Source organism: Eublepharis macularius, chromosome 4 (assembly GCF_028583425.1).
Source record: "Eublepharis macularius isolate TG4126 chromosome 4, MPM_Emac_v1.0, whole genome shotgun sequence".
NCBI lineage: Eukaryota > Metazoa > Chordata > Lepidosauria > Squamata > Eublepharidae > Eublepharis > Eublepharis macularius.
Window position 1 is genome coordinate 30,919,375 of NC_072793.1, and position 17,409 is coordinate 30,936,783.

General features: G+C 48.9%; 1 protein-coding gene across 1 annotated transcript; it reads left to right on the forward strand.

Annotated features, from left to right (window-relative positions):
* Window positions 1-1,050: 1,050 nt before the first annotated feature.
* LOC129327553 (polycystin-1-like) lies at window positions 1,051-17,353 on the forward strand. The gene is made up of 9 exons (XM_054976305.1): window positions 1,051-1,339; window positions 1,805-2,030; window positions 3,181-3,340; window positions 3,484-3,624; window positions 5,704-5,845; window positions 7,171-7,776; window positions 10,279-10,432; window positions 11,919-12,062; window positions 15,571-17,353. The coding sequence occupies exons 1-8, from the start codon at window positions 1,051-1,053 to the stop codon at window positions 11,938-11,940; spliced, it is 1,740 nt and encodes a 579-aa protein (XP_054832280.1). The 3' UTR covers window positions 11,941-12,062; window positions 15,571-17,353.
* The last annotated feature ends 56 nt before the right edge of the window (window positions 17,354-17,409 follow it).

The window sequence follows — 17,409 nt, forward strand, 5'->3', positions numbered from 1 at the left end:
CCCCTCGCTCACTAGTCTTAGGGTCACCAGGTGTTCCAAATTTGGGGCCAGATAAAAGTCCACAGCTTCCAGATGTTTATGGGCAATGGAGTCTGACCTAAGCCCAGCCTCCCCAGTGAAATTGATCAGCAGATCTAACCAATTCCATGCAAAATTCCATCTCTGATGTCAGACACTGTTTCTACCAATCAGAGAGTTATTACAAGATGGCCCTGCCATTTTAGTGGCTCTGCATTTCCATGATAAAAGGGGAATCTGACCCAAACTGGTTGCCCTTTGTCAAAAAAGGATTAAGTTGGCCAGGTAGCCTCACTGTGGAATGGAGGATAAAGTGTTATTCTCATGTAAGCCTCAGGGGTCCAAGAACACAGATGCTCTAGGTAGCACTCATGAGCCATATTGAATCTTGGAGTTCTGTGTTAACTCTTTCCCCCACTGGCTACTTTTACATTGCCATTCCTCTTCCAAGCCATTTTAAAGGGTTCCCATGGAGGGGGATGGGGTTTTTTTTCTAGGGATCCCATTCCCTGGTGGGGGTGGGAAATCCCCTGCTTCCAACCTCTGCCTCTCACCACTGCTTACCTGACCAGTGGGGGGGGGGGTAAAGAGAATGGGCCTGGGAGTTCTGAAGAACACTCCTGCCTGCTCCAGAGGACTTCTTTGTTGCACTGGAAGTGATGTCATTCCTGGCATGACAATGAAGTCCTCTAGAGCTTGTGCATACAAGGTAAGTTCCCCCCACGACCCCCCCCCATCTCCCGGTTTGGGACCTGGTAACCAGCAAGGCACTTCTTACGTCCATAACATTGATCCTTCATCTTCCACCTCAGATCAGAGGGAAGCCAAAAGGTCGTGTTGTTCAACAGAGATGCAATTCGTTAGTATATCAGATTTTTTTGTATATAGTTAGGGTTGTGTTTTGTATCTAATGTATTAATTCATGTTTACCTGCATGTTGAAATGTTTGAATTTAAATCTGAATTTAAAAAAACAACAGATGCAATTCTAGTACTAATGACCGGAGCTCACACCAAACAATCCATCTAATCCATGCAGTATGAGTGGAGAGCTCAGAGTTCCGATGGCCAGATTTTGACTTTGGACAACGTGACCACGTCCACAGGGGACTCCAATCGTGATCTGGTGATAAGGCAGGGGGTTCTGCAGGATGGCGTGAATTACACTTTTACAGTGTTGGCTACGCAGATTAGTGGACAGCTGCAGGGAGCGTCCAGCATCACTCTCACCCCGAACAACCCACCCAGAGGAGGGGTCTGCATTCTGAGACCAGAAAACAACATCTATATCTTGGAGACACCAGTGAGATTTCAGTGCATGGGTAAGTAATTCCAATAAATGTCCATCTTGCTCTTAGTGAAAGTTGCACCATCTATGCATAGAGGAAGGATGTATCTAGGGATAATAAATGACATTCGGTACTATAATAGGGCCATCAAAGCTCAATTAGCTGTTCTTTGGAAGAAATTCAAGTGTTGGTGGGGGAAGATGCAAGCAGGTGGATTCCATCTGCAACATTGGATTTTCATGGGCAGAGAACACACAGCCATGGGTTACATGTGTCATTTGGAATCCCAAGCCACTAAACACCAAGTGAAAAACCTGTTGGGTTGCATGGCACGGGACTTGTTTTTGACTGATGCATATCCTACAGTGATAAAAGGAGAGATCAGAGTGGGGAAAGAGAGGGGACTTGATCCCTGTGTGCATGTGACTCAAGTCTGAAGTCATGCATACTTCTCTCATCCCCTTTCAGTTAGCCCTTCTCCCACCCTTTCTCTTTCAGGTTGGATGGATGAGGACAGCAGCCCTGTACAGCTGATCTATACCCTCACTGCTGAAACATGCTCCTCTCCCAGCTACCATTGTTGGCACTTCTGCCTGTATCGAGGGATCAGATCCTCTTTCAGTTCCTTCCTGCCAGCAAGCAGTTTCAGCAGCAGTCAGTCCAGCATCAATATCTTGGTTGAGCTGGAGGACTCGCAGGGAGCAAAGACCATGGCATTAAACCGGTAAATGTGAAACCTGCTTGGAATGGGCCTGATAGTAGATCTGTGAATACAGTTGCACCTTGTTTTTCCAGAGACTATAATTAATGATAAGGCAGACAGTTCTGACTTTGCAAGACTCTCTTTTATTTGGAGAAATGAGGGATTAAACTTTTAGTCCTTGTGGTTGTTGTGGATTTTCCGGGCTGTATAGTCGTGGTCTTGGCATTGTAGTTCGTGACACTGAGAGATCTCTGTCTTTTGGTGCTACACCTCTGAAGATGCCAGCCACAGCTGCTGGCGAAACGTCACGAACTACAATGCCAAGACCACGGCTATACAGCCTGGAAAATCCACAACAACCATCGTTCTCCGGCCGTGAAAGCCTTCGACAATATATTTTAGTCCTTGTGTTTGATTATTCAGGAGAGCCAGTTTGGTGTAGTGGTTAAGAGCGCGGGACTCTAATCTGGAGAGCTGGGTTTGATTCCCCACTCTTCCACTTGAAGCCAGCCGGGTGACCTTGGGCTAGTCACAGCTAGCTCTCTCAGCCCCACCCACCTCACAGGGAGATTGTTGTGGGGATAATAATGACATACTTTGTAAATTACTCTGAGTGGGTGTTAAGTCATCCTGAAGGGCGGTATATAAATCAAATGTTGTTGTTGTTGTTATTCAGTTGATAGTGATGTTGCTTGATAGTGATACTATTACATTATTTATATGAGGACTGTAGCAAAACTTTTATTTTCCAAATGTATTTTATAATGCATCCAGTGCAAGAGGAAGGGTACATTTGCAAAGCAAAACTCAAACACAGAGTCCATTCCTAACCTTGTTTAGTTGTATACAAATCTCACTAAAAACTTATTTGTACATAAATAGATTTATGACTGCAGCCATTTGCTACAGCAAAGTTCCATTGAGCTCAGTAGAGAATTGCTGAATTTAATTACGAATTAAATTGCTTAAGAAGTTTTACTGTTTAATTTTGTGAATCAGCAACCTATGTGATGACAGCCTATTCTCACACAGTGTAGAAATGAAATCCTAATTCTAATCCTAAACCCATTTACTTGGAAGTAAGCCCTGGTGATTTTACAATTTTAATTATGAATATGGGTTTCAATACAAGCCTAAATTCAAGAGAATAACTGCTTTTCTTTCCTCCCAGAACTTTGGTTCTCACCATGCCTGATCTTCCTCCACAATTTAAGACAATAACCAGCTGGCTGAAGGAAAAGAGCAGATCGGAACTGTGGGGTTTGATCCAGCAAGGCAACCCGCAGGAGGTGCTGCCGTACTCCCTGGCTCTTATAAGTCTACTCAATAAAGTAAGGACTTGGCAGAAGAAAATCTCTTAAATTTGTGCACAAGTGAACACTTATTATCATTGCTTGGGCAACAATATATTTCACAGCATTCTGCACAGTCAGAGAGATAAATGCCTCTGGGGTTTTTGTTTTGTGTTTTCCAGGATTTAGGAAAGCAGGTTGGCATGAGGGAGCTAAGGGACCGGATCTCCATCCGCAGCAATGTCACAGCCACCCTGGCTTCTCTGAATGTCTCCAGCGTGAAGGACGTGGATCAGCTGAGTGCAGCACTGAGAGCATGTGTGGTATGTCGTCTTTTCTGACCCTCAGCGCCCCTGGGCATCAGACAGACTTCTCCAGAAGTTTCAACGCCTGAGGCAGAAGATTCAAATGGGTTAAAAAAAATAAACAAGTAAAATAATTGACAATTAGCTGCCCTCTAATAGTATCCTAAAATCTGCAAGGGGGCTGGATCTGGACTTGACATCTCATTACCTTTGCAAAAATAGTTCCTTTTGGAATGAGAGTGAATATTCCCTCTGCCTTCTTCGTCACCTCAACTGGAATCCGGGCCGGATCAAGACATGCTAAGGCCCTACTCTAGGTTAAATTTAAGAGGCCGCATAACGTTGCCCCCCCGAAATGTAAAACCTAAAATTTAGTAAAATTTTTGTAATGCTTCTGGTCATTTGAGACCCTAAATTGTAGCTTACTGAATCTTGTAGGTAATACAGCAGAGCTCTGGCTACACAGATGCCTGTCCTAAATTATCTTTCCCAGCAGGAGAATTGGAGGTCATTCAAGACAATAAATGACAGCAACAACTTTGTTTGTGAAGCAATTATTTCATTGCTTTGAAAAGAAAACATTCAAGGCATTGTTGTTTTTACGGTAAAATACGTTTATCATAAAACCAACCTTTTTCCAACCACTGGTATAAATGAATCATAATTGCTATGAAAATAGCAATATTTATAGAAACAGGATCTTCAGTACCCTTCAGATAGAGCCACCCGGAAAACTAGTGAGGAATGAGGGGGACGTATAACATCAGGGGGGACATCATGAGTGGCTTGCACTGACGTCTCTTGCTGCATTCCCAGAAAAAGTTATGCCCGCATGCAGGGCCAGATCTAGGGTTGCCAGTGCCCAGGGCAACTCAAGTCTGGCCCCATGCATGCGCGCACAGCACGCGTATGCTCCCAGCACTGCGTGATGACATCATTCCTGTGGCATCACGCAGGGTGGAGTGTACCGCCTGCGTGGCAAGCCGGCTGCCCCAGCATGCTGTGGAGCTGGTGGCAGCAGCGCGGGTGGCTGGGAGGCCGCCTGTGCCATTCGCCTGCCCTGCAGGACAGGGGGCGTGCGGCAAGCCGGCCGCCCCCTTAGCAGGGCAGACGAATGGCACAGGCAGCCTCCCAGCCACCCGCACTGCCACTGCCAGCTCCACAGCATGCCAGGGCAGCCGGCTTGCCGCACGTGTGGCACGCTGATGGGGCGGCAGGCTTGCTGCATGCCCCCTGCCCTCGGGGCAGGCGAATGGCGCGGGCGGGCTCCCAGCCCTCTGCTCAGCTGCCCCCGCGCTCCCAGCCACTGGCAGCTGCGCCCGGCGCCCCCTCTTTGATGGTGCCGGGGGCAGACTACCCCCCTGCCCCTCCCCATCGATCCGGCCCTGCCCGCATGATGCCAGGATTGTTCTGGTGTTTAGGAAAACATTGCCCAAATACCAGAGCATCCCTAGCAATGGGCTGACAATGGGGCACTGCTAACATCCCCCCACCCTGTTTCCTACCTGCTGTGGGAAACTTAAGCTCTTCAGTGGCTTCTCCTCCTGCTCTTGATGATTTGTTTTTTCTGGACTGAGCCTGCCAAGAAATTAGCAATTCCCTCAACTGAGTTCTAAGGGTCAAACCACACAAGACAAAATACACTCCAATTATACTCAAATACACTCGCATTACAAAATACACTTGAATTACTCATGTAATTCGAGTGTGTTTTGTCTGGTGTGGTGAGACCTTAAGCCTCTCTTCTACTGCAGGTCAAACTGACTGAAGTGGGGCTCGTGCCCTCGGAAATACAGGAGCAACTTTATTAACTGTCCATGTTCTGTGATCTTTTGCTCCCTGGGCCCTAAATTCTAACAGAATTTCTATTTCTTATAGAAATAAAATGTCATTTTAAAGAGAAAATGACATGGGTTACTCACACATAAACCCAGATCTATCTGGAAAGATCAGATTTAAAAGTACTGAGGGAGCTAACAGGGTCCAGGAAGTGGAAGGTTCATTTGAGGCATTCTTTGATAAATGCTTGGAAAGGGGGAGCAGTTTTGTGAAGATGAATACATGTAAACGAGCTTTTCCTTCCCCCTCTGAAATCAGGTGTTCCCAGAAGAAGTCAGCCTTGAATCTCGTGCCCAGGTGCTGGAGGCTGCTGAGAGAATGATCCAAGTCATAAACAGAGAAACTGAAGAAGGCCATGAAACTCCATCCTCTGCTGGCAACAGCATCTTGGCAATCCTTGGTAGGTAACCAAGGCAGACAGCTGCCACAGCTGTAGGGAAGGAAGTTGGCCAATACTTGGGAAACTGAAGTGATCATTTAATCCACACACAGCCATGGATAGTTGTAGGAAAGCTTGAACATGATGCTTTCTAGCCCATGAGCTGACTTCTAATGCCTGTTCCCTGAAGCAAAACAATTTCCCCTCTGGGTAAATTTTTAGATGCACAGAAATATTTTGAAGGTTGTGTTTTCTACTGTATTTTTCAGATTTATTTAGAAATTTAATGCCTTCAGGATTGCTTTTACAGATTACAAATAAGACCCCAGGACCAAGCCACATGTGAGGTGCAAATGCCTGGAATGGCACCCTAGCAGTGTTTTGTTTTACTTGAAGATCCACCTCATAGGGGGGAATAGAAAAATGCTTTTGTCAAAGGCTGTAAAATGTCAAAGATTTCAGTATTATTTGAAAGCCTGCCTACTTTCAGAGAAGTTGGTCCTATAAAAGAAATTACTTTCCCTTGATACTTTGCATCAAATCTTTTATAGCATTATGAAAGGAAAAGTAGACACAACCTCCTCCTAGTATAGATTCTTCCCCACAATACCACCAAATTATATGTATGTTAAACAAATAATTGAAAAGATTTTGGGATGGAAGATAATTGCTTCCTAATAACTTTTAATAAGAATTTTTTTCTCCGTGCTTGATGCTGGGGGATCTTTGCTCCTGGAAACAGAAGGCATCTGTGCTAGTTTTCCTGCTGTCATGAAAACTCTCAATCCAAGGGCTGACTCTCAAATGTCAAATGCCTAAGGTGTATTATCATGTTACATAGCAGCAGAGGATAATAGACAAGATACCAATGGCAAGCCAAGCTTTTGATATATTAATGCATGGATTTCAGAGAGTTTGATCAAAGAATCTGGTCCTCTGATTTTTTTCTTAGTGGTGTCTACTTAATTATATTATTAGGAAAGGGTACTATATCTAGGGTTGCCAGCCTCCAGGTGGTGGCTGGAGATTTCCTAAAATTACAACTGCTCTCCAGGCCACAGAGATCAATTCACCTGGAGGAAAGGGCTGCTTTGGAAGGTGGACACTATGGCATTATACCTTCCCCTACACAAACCCCACTTTCTCCAGGCTCCACCCCCCAAATCTCCAAGAATTTCCTGGAGCTGGAAACCCTAAAATATCTCCTGGCAGACTTACAACAGGAAAATCCCACACTGACCTTCACTCAGGTCATTACGACAGAATAGTTCTATAAAGGGAGATGGTAAGAGAAAGGATAAAGGAGCAACTGTGCCCCTCCTTGATATGTATCATGTTGTTCCCAGGGAGGATGTTAACTACGGTAGACACAGCTGACCATCCAGAGGCGAGCCACCATCGCTCAGTAGAACCGGACCTCGGGAATCAAGTCTTGTCTGCCTTCAGCCTCACTCACATGCTCATAAAATCCTTGATGAAGTCCCGTGTGCTGAACGAGGAGACTCTGTCACTCTCTGTCTCTGAAATCCGTGTTCAAGGGAAAAGGGCGGACTCTAGCAACTTGCTGTGCACGGTTCCCTCTGAAGAATGTCTTTTCTCTGTGCCCAGGCCACTTGCTGAGCAGATGGCAGAGAGCCAGGAGGTCGTGCAGGTTACCATGGATCTTGCCGTCAACCCCTTCCCTTTCAACTACTACACCAATTCCTCTATTTCCACCCACCTTGCACTACTGGAGTTCACCACCCCAACAGGAGCACCTATTTCACTTGCCAAACTACCTAGAGAGAGAGCCATTAGCCTGCGGTTGCCAGCCAGACAACAGAAGCCGCAGGACTTGCCTCAGAAACAGATCTTCATCCCTCCAAGGGAGTCAGTTAACTTTACCGTGGAAGTGGAGTCAGGCGGTAATGCTACGGGGACACACATCCATGTCATTTTCACTGTGCCGGAAGGTAATGGAGGAAGGGGAGCAAGGGGGAAGGGAAACAATGGGAGAACCCTGAGCAAGCCCAACCCAGAAGTTTGTTTCATATTGCACCCACATGTAAGAATAAGACCTTTCCAAAATTACAGTCCTCTGCTTGGGGCTAGAACTCAAACATTAGATCCTCTAGTGGATATATTCTCAAACTGTATTCTGTCGTCAAACGTTGAGTTACCAGGGCAAACTAGGCTCTGTTTATATCCATGCCCAAATGTGCCCTCACACAGAAATGTAGAAATGCACATGTACATATAGAAAGATGGTAATGGAACTACTCTATATGGAAAGAAACAGGCAAATATTTACACAGATATAACCTTAGACTTGCATGTCCTCATGCAGAGAAGTATAGACCCTTAGAGCTGCTGTTTGGTTTGACTGAGGCCTAGTTCTCATTGAGATGGTAAGCCTGTGTCTGGGATATACCATTTTAGGATGCAGATGTAAGCTCATGTGACTGAATGCTCCTTTGTTCAAAACCTCTCCTCCACCTAGAAAACTTGATTTGAAGGGAACGAGTTCTAGTCTTGGCCTTGATCCTGATATGCTAGCTTTCTGAGTGGAGGGAATTTTTGGTACGGAGGAACATATAAGGTCCACCTTCAACCTAAAATGATATCACACAGATACCAGTTTATCACCACAGTGAGAACTACAGTTGCTTGGAAAATTCTTGGATATTTTGGGGCAGAGCCTGGTGCAGGCAGAATTTGAGAAGGGGAGGGAATTTAGCGGGGATGTGATGCCATAGAATCTGCCCCCACCCCCCTCGCAACTTTCATTTGCTCCAGTGGAACTGATCTCTCTAGACTGGAGATCATTTGTAATCCCAGGAGAAATCCAACTCCCATTTGGAGGAATGCAACCCTAGACTGAGAACAAGGCCTAAGACTGGATTGTTTACTTTCTTGTTGAATGTGGTAAAGTCAACACATGGTTATTATAGTTGCCCACCATTTTTACATGGTAGAAGCTTTGACGTATGTTTGGCAGGACTGGTATGGTTAGATGTTAGCAAAGTGACAGATTTATGCTTCTCGAGATCATATCTGAAGATGTATATCTGTAAAATGTACATCACAATTTATTCTTAAGACGGAGTGAAAGGGGAGATGAGGATAAAGGACCAAAGGTATCAGTACATAGTTCCTTCAATCAAGCATGAGTGTGGGAGGATTAGAGGTGAATCTTTCTCAGCTTTATAAGGGGCAACCAAGTCTAAAAACTACAACGTTCAAGATAAGTAGTGGGATGTGACCTCTTTTTGAAAGCTCATGAAGCTGCCTTGTACGGAATCAGACCATCGGTCCGTCAAGGTCAGTATTGTCTACTCAGACTGGCAGCAGCTGTCTTTTGCATCATCTACTTGCTCCATTTAGTTGGAGGTGCCTGGGATTGAACCCGGGACCATCTTTCACTGAGCCACAGCCCCTTCCATTAACACAGTCCCTTCCTGCCTCTTCATAGTGCAGAGGATATTTGCATTTGAGATTTCACACCATGTTTTAGCCACAGAATTAAGATCCTCTGAGTGTGATTTTGGGCTGTATCAACAGAAGTGGAGTGTCCAGATCACACAAAGTGATGGTATCGCTCTACTTTGTCCTGATTAGACCTCACCTAGAGTATTGTGTTCAGTTTTGGACACTACACTTTCAGAAGGGTATAGACAAGCTGGGACGTGTCCAGAAGAGGGCAACAAAAATGAGTCTGGAGATCAAGTCCTATGAGGAAGGGTTGAAGGAGCTCAGTATGTTTAGCTTGGAGAGGAGATGACTGAGAGGTGATATGATAACCATCTTCAAGTCCTTGAAGGGCTGTCATATAGAGGATGGTGCAGAGTTGTTTTCTGCTGCCCCAGAAGGTCAGACCAGAACCTATGGGTTGAAATTAAATCAAAAGAGTTTTCGGCTAAACATTAGGGGAAAACTTCCTGACAGAGCGGTCCCTCAGTGGAGCAGGCTTCCTCAGAAGATGGTGGACTCTCCTTCTTTGGAGGTTTTTAAGTAGAGGCTGGATGGCCATCTGACAGCAATGCTGATTCTGTGAACCTAGGCAGATCATGAGAGGGAGGGCAGGAAGGGTTACCTCAGTGCTTAGTTTTTGCAGCCCCTTCTTACATGCCCAGGGTAAGGCCAGCCGCAACCTTGGGGTCAGGTAGCTGTTTTCCCCAGGCCAGTTTGGCTAGGGATCCTGATGGTGTTTTGCCATCTTCTGGGCATGCAGTAAGGGTCACTGTGTGTGTGTGGGGGGGGAGGTAACAAAATTACCTGCATTGTGCAGGGAGTGGGACTAGATGACCCTAGATGTCCCTTCCAACCCTATGATTCTAACCTCAATGAAAGGAATGATTCTCAGCCTAAACGGTACTTTCTCTCCTGCTTGTTTACATTATCTTCCCCTAGGAAATAAACACTCGCTTTCCATGTTTTGTTACAACTGTACTAAAATGGACTTCCTCTGTCCCCAGGCTTCAGCCATGAGAAGGAGCCCTCCCTTTACGTCTATGGACACGATGCATCATTTCCCAATGAGTTCCATTATACCTTGAAGGAGGAAATTATCTTTTCTAATGGTCTGGAAGGAAGCAAGAGCAGGGAGGTCACCATATTAATTTCCTCTATGTAAGTGTTTGTCCTTTCAAGCAATACTCTCCTCTTTGGATTTATTTAAGATTATGGATGAATCCATGGGGGGGTTTCTGGGAAAAGAGGTGGCAGAACTCTCAAGAGGGAAATGAGGAAGAAACACATGGGATTCTTTGAAATCATATTATTTCCAAGCACTATTGCCGAGTATTTTCAAGAGGTGCCGGAACTCCGTTCCACCGCGTTCCCCCTGAAAAAAAGCCCTGGATGAATCAGTTCTCAGCTTCTGGTGCTTTCAGTTTGAGCCAAAGAAGCAACATGAGTCCCAGAGCCAGCACAGATCTGCGCTGGACCAGGACTTTACCCACTACTACCCCATAATGACACTTTTCTAGTATGGATGGGTTTTAGCTGGTTATGCTACGGAACGTCGGCATTCCCAGCTTGCAGCTTGCTGCTTGAAGCTGGGGGCCGTGTTTTGCCGCGCCGGCGGAGGAGAAAAGCAACGCCGGCTTTCCCGGGCATCCGGGTATGTGGGGAGAGGCGGAGCTAAGGCCAATTAAGGCTGCTCTGCCTCTCTCCCTCTTGCAGTCGCCGTTTGCTCAGCAGAGACGCAGGAGCGTTCCTCTGCGCGGCAAAGCAGGGTGTGGCGACGGCGGGCGAGCGGCGGCTGTAGTGCTCGGCGCGGACGGGGCAGTTTGGACCGAGGCATCGGAGCGGCCTCAGTGGACGGCGGTGTTTGGTCGCTGCGCCGCGGCGGCTGCGCTGGGCGGCACGGTGTCGGCCTTCTCGGCCCAACGGCGGTTTGTGCGCTGCTTTGGCAGTGCTGGGGGGAAAGGGCCAGGGATAGGCTCTGTTTCGGGTTGCCGGTTAGAGGGCTGCACCCTTTCCAGCCCTTTTAGTGCAGCCCTGTTGAGGGATTTACTGTTTGGGCCACCCGGGGACTGCTTGGGGTGCAGGTTATTCTGTTGGCTGGCCTGCATACGGGCTGGTCTGGCGGCCAAAGCTTTGCAGCACCTTTGCACCCACACCTGACTGCTCAGGGGGTGGCATTTTGTTTGGTGAGACCGGTCTGTAGGGCCCAATTACCAGTCACCTTTCCATAGGGGTGTGTTGGGGCAGTGGTGCTGAACATCTAGCCCATTGGGCTGGTGTGTTGCGGTGGCCATTTTAGTTTGGCTGCTAGCCTGTTGCTGGCGGCCATTTTGTTGCTGCTGAGTCCAAGTTGCCTTCATTTTGTTTTGAAGCACTGCAATTAACGGTATGCCTCCAAAAAAGGGGGGTGGTAGGTCAAAAGGCAAGCAGCCCGCTAAACGGCCTGCACAACAGCTGCCTGACCCCTCTTCCTCTGAAGAGGATGATGGGGCTGGCATGCAAGAAATTTTGGAGCGCATAGCAGCTCTTGAACAGGCTAGAGGGTCGCAGGGGCAGGTTGCCAGCAGGGCGAAAAGGCAAAAGGCAGTGAGGGCCACAACAGCGGCAACGTTTAGGCGTGAAATTTTAACCCGTCTCTCTGCCTTAGAAGGTGCAGCCAGCACAAGTAGTGCCAGCAGCAGTGCAGCACCAGTACCGGAAAGTGAGGACACCGGAGTTGGCGTGTTGGATCAGAGCGGGTTTGTGGAAGCTGGCCCGGTAGCGGTTGCTGTGGACACCGGGGAAGGTGAAGGTAAGACTGGCACTGCAGCACAACACACATATCCGTGGCCATGGGGTGCTTGGGGTCAGGTTTCTGCATCTAATGTGGGTGGTGCTTCTTATGCCGTAGGTAATCAGCCTGGCACATCCCAAGGGGGTGTTCAATTTGGCATGTGGCCATCTTGGCCTCAACAAGCTGTAATGGGTCAACCTGTGGGAGCAGGACTTGGTGGTTCTAGCATTCCTTGGCAGCCTCTGCCGGGTTCTTCATGGATGCCTTCAATGTTTGGGCCGAGTTTGTACAGCTCTGTCCCTTTTAATGCCTTACCTTTTGGAGATGTGGCACTTCCTTTAGGAGATCACCTTACCCAGGCCACTAGGGACAAAATCCTTAAGGGGGACTATGTGGATGTCTTTACCCTCCTCTTCAGGGAACTGGAGAAGAGGGATAAGGACGAGCTGGATGATAAGGATAAGGAAAGGCTTAAGCGCCGCAGGGTAGATAGAACCTGGGCCAACTGGCTGCCTGGTTTCCTTATATATGCCGGTGTAATTGCTAGGGCGCAGTCGTGGAGAGCTGCCTCCTTATTTCAATACTTAGACATAATCTATAAAGGGTATAATGACTTTGCTGGTGGGGCATGGCTCCAATATGACGAGGAGTTTAGAATGCGTGCTGCCATTAATCCAGGAATGCCCTGGGATAGAATACACCAGCAATTGTGGCTCCAGGTTATGTCACCATCTAAACCAAACATTGGGGATCGCTCTGACAGCGGTCACCTAGTACACCGAACATCGACTAATGTTACTACCCGCATTACTGCGGGGCAGGCGGTTCAACCCCGCCTGCTCTGTTGGGAGTTTACCTCCCAGGGTGTGTGCAATAGGAAATTTTGCAAATTTGGGCATGAATGCCCAATCTGTGGTGGGCCTCACGCCTTTACCGCTTGCAAGCGGCAGAAGCCTGGTGGGAAACGTGGAGGCAGGGGTGGTGGCGGACAACAGCAGTTTCCGCCTGGAAAAGGGGCCCAGCCCCATAAATCTGAAAGTGCTTAGACAGCTTTTAGTCCACTATCCTAGGCGAGATGATGCTCGCTATTTATTAGAAGGATTCACGTTTGGTTTTCGTATTCCTTTCCAAGGCCCTCGTTCCCCTTTCATGGCAGCCAATTTGCGTTCAGTGGCTGGCATGGAAGGGGTGGTTAGGGAAAAGATCGCCAAAGAGTGTTCTGAGGGCCGAGTGTTGGGTCCGTTTTCTTCCCCTCCGGTTCGATGTTTGCGAGTTTCACCATTGGGGGTGGTTCCTAAGAAGACCCCCGGTGAGTTTAGGATAATACATCACCTGTCATACCCTAGGGGTGGTTCTGTCAACGATGCCATCCCTGATTATTTGTGTTCGGTCCGTTACACGTCGTTTGACCAGGCTGTTGTGTTGGTCCGTCGAGGTGGAGTTGCTGCGGAGTTGGCAAAATGCGATATCAAGTCTGCCTTTCGCCTTCTTCCAGTCCATCCTCAGGATTTTGAGCTGTTAGGGTTCGCCTTTGAGGGGCAGTTTTATATGGACAGGGCTCTACCTATGGGCTGTTCCATCTCGTGTGCTGCCTTCGAGCGTTTTAGTTCCTTCCTTGAATGGGCATTATGTCACCGGCTGGGCTGCCAGGATGTGGGGCATTACCTCGATGACTTTATTTTTTCTGGGAAGGCTGGGTCTGGACAGTGTGCCAGGCTCCTGGCGGGGTTTGTTAGCCTAACTGAAGAATTGGGTGTACCTCTGGCTCAGGAAAAGACAGAGGGTCCTACCACTAGGTTGACATTTTTAGGAATAGAGCTTGATACCATTCAGCAGACGTCTCGTCTGCCTTTGGATAAGCTACGGGACCTTCGAGCACGCCTGGCTGTTGTAAAGGGCCAGGAAAAAATTTCTCTTTTGGAGCTTCAAAAGCTCTTAGGCCATTTGAATTTCGCGTGCCGTGTGGTTGCGCCTGGCAGGGCCTTTTTGCGTCGACTTTGTGATGCTCTTGGCACCCTTCGGTTGCCACATCATAAGTTGAGGATTAACAGGGGTATGCGTGAAGATTTACTGGTTTGGGAGCGTTTTCTGGAGTCCTATAATGGGGTCACGTTTTGGAGAGGGGAATTATTGTTGGAAGCGGAACTACAGGTGTCCACGGACGCTTCTGGGTCATTAGGTTTTGGGGCTTATTTTAGGGGCCATTGGTGTGCTGAGCAATGGCCAGCCGACTGGGTGGTGAGAGGGCTAAATCGGGACTTAACATTTCTGGAATTATTCCCGATTGTGGTAGCCGTTTTCCTATGGGGAGATAACCTAGCAAACCGCACGGTTCATTTCTGGTGCGATAACCAGGCCGTGGTGCAGGTTTTGAATTCTCTCACATCCAAGTCCCAAGCGGTGATGAGGTTGGTTCGGCCGTTCACGCTCCGCTGCTTGCAATTGAACATCTTGTTCAGGGCCAGGCATGTCCCTGGTTTGGACAACGGTGTGGCAGATGCACTGTCTCGCTTGCAGATGGAGCGTTTTCGGATGCTTGCCCCCGAGGCCGACTTACTGCCGGCTCAGATGCCGCAGGAGCTATGGGATCTTGGACGATGGAGGCATGCAGGGCAATGCAGTTAGCTATGGCGCCTAGCACGATGAGGGCTTACGACCGGTCGGTACGCCAGTTTTCAGGGTTTAGGAGTGAAGCGGGGCTGCATCAGGTATGGCCGGTTCCTGTGGAACACTTGATGCAATTTTGTGTCAATCAAAGAGGTAAGGGCCTTGCAGTTAAGTCGATTAAAGCACAGTTGTCAGCTTTGGCCTTTGCGAGTAAGACTCGTGGGTTTTGTGAGGTTACGGGTGACTTTAGAATAAGAAAAATGCTGGAGGGTTGGTCCCGGGAAGCAGGGCACCATAAGGATGAGAGGCAGCCCATTTCTCCGGAAGTTTTACTGGGTTTGGGTTCGATATGGGGTTGTATTTGCAGTTCTGGCTTTGAGGAAAAGCTGTTTCATGCAGCTTCTTTAACGGCTTTTTTCGGTGCCTTGCGAGTGAGTGAGCTCGTGGCTGCATCCCTTAAGGATGAGTCTGGTAGGGCATTGTCGGTTCGAGACATTAAGTTCTCTGGAGGGAGTGTCACAATTACTGTGCGTAGTTCCAAGACCGATCAGTCACGGAAAGGTGCGGCTATTGTTCTTGGAAGCTGTGGCACTAAGGACCTTTGCCCTGTAGCTGCTTTGCAAAGGTACATGTCTGTCCGGGGTGAGGGGCCTGGGGTACTGTTCCGTCACCAGGATGAAAAACCCCTCACGAAGTATCAGTTTTGGGTGGTGACTGGGCGCGCCCTGGCTAAGTTGGGCCTGTCGGGGGTTAAATTTGGAACCCATTCTTTTAGAATTGGGGCAGCTTCTACAGCTGCAGCTATGGGTTACCCCGTGGAGGCCATCAAGAAGGTGGGCAGGTGGCGTTCTTCCGCTTATCGATCGTATGTTCGCCCCCTTACTAGGCTTTAAACGGTTATATTGTTTTTTCCTTTCAGGAGCTGTGCCGTGCCGCGAGAGGCTGAGGATCCTCATCGTTGGGCACAGCATGGTGTTTTGGGCCGCCCACCAAGCCAAAAGGACGTCGGTGGGGACCCAGTTGGGTTTGAGCGATCGGGCTACAGTTGAATGGCAGGGTCGCCGTGGCCTTCGGTGGCCAGGCTTGTTGCCACTATTGTTTGAGGGGAGGTCTTGCCCTCCTCCCCATGTTTTAGTCATTCATCTAGGTGGGAATGACCTTGGTTTAGTTGAGGGACGTGCCCTCTCTGTTCAAGCTGAAGCTGATTTACGTTTGGTTGTCCAGCGTTGGCCTGGGGTTTTGATCGTGTGGTCTGCCATGCTTCCACGCAGGGTTTGGCGGGAAGCTTGGGAGCCACGGGCGTTAGAAAGGGCAAGAAGGAAGGCCAATAGGGCTCTATTCAGAGCCATGGAGGGTGGTTTAGGGGTTTATTTGCCCCATCCACAAATTCGAGCGGAATTGGTTGACCTTTATAGAGGGGATGGGGTTCACCTTTCGGTGAAGGGCAACAGCATTTTTCTTAATGACCTGCGGCAAGGGCTTAGGTTGGTGGTAGACCATTTGTGGGGCGCGAGGGCGTAAGCAGAGGCTTCACCCTGGCGGTGGCAGGATAGGGTCTGGAAAAATCAGCGGGACGGTGAGCACCCTTGGCATGTACCCATTTCAAGGGGAAGCGGGGTCTGTCAGGATCTCTGGTATTGTTTGACGGCTGCCAGTAGAGAGGGCAGACTGCCGCGTGGGGCCTCCTGTACAAGTACGGCCCCTCATGTTTGACGGCAGGGGGGTCATTAGGCTTGGTGGAGGTTCCATACGCCTGGCCAGCCGGGTGCCAGCCATACCTTGGATGGCTCGCCCTCGGGGCAGAGGGGCTCGCCCAGACAGGTCAGGGCGGTGGTCCATGAGTGACCCCAGGGCCTGACCTGTACCGCTTAGTTAGCCCTTGCCGTTACTACTGTTCATGCTGTTGTCAAATAAATGACCTTTAATACCCAACAATTGCTTTTGTCTCTTTATTCCGCCTGGGGTGGCAAGTCGGCATTCCCAGCTTGCAGCTTGCTGCTTGAAGCTGGGGGCCGTGTTTTGCCGCGCCGGCGGAGGAGAAAAGCAACGCCGGCTTTCCCGGGCATCCGGGTATGTGGGGAGAGGCGGAGCTAAGGCCAATTAAGGCTGCTCTGCCTCTCTCCCTCTTGCAGTCGCCGTTTGCTCAGCCCACCCGCCCGCCCTGCAGTAGTACAGGATAGCCGGTCGCTGGTTCCCAGGGCCAGGTAGGAATTTTTTCTCCTCTTCGAATTGGCTGATGAAGGGGAGTTTTTCGCCTACCTTGTACTGCTAGTATGGGTTGTGGTTATTGGTATGGTGGAGCTGTAATGTAGGCTGGCCCTGGCAGGATAGGGTCTGGAAAAATCAGCGGGACGGTGAGCACCCTTGGCATGTACCCATTTCAAGGGGAAGCGGGGTCTGTCAGGATCTCTGGTATTGTTTGACGGCTGCCAGTAGAGAGGGCAGACTGCCGCGTGGGGCCTCCTGTACAAGTACGGCCCCTCATGTTTGACGGCAGGGGGGTCATTAGGCTTGGTGGAGGTTCCATACGCCTGGCCAGCCGGGTGCCAGCCATACCTTGGATGGCTCGCCCTCGGGGCAGAGGGGCTCGCCCAGACAGGTCAGGGCGGTGGTCCATGAGTGACCCCAGGGCCTGACCTGTACCGCTTAGTTAGCCCTTGCCGTTACTACTGTTCATGCTGTTGTCAAATAAATGACCTTTAATACCCAACAATTGCTTTTGTCTCTTTATTCCGCCTGGGGTGGCAAATGATGCTGA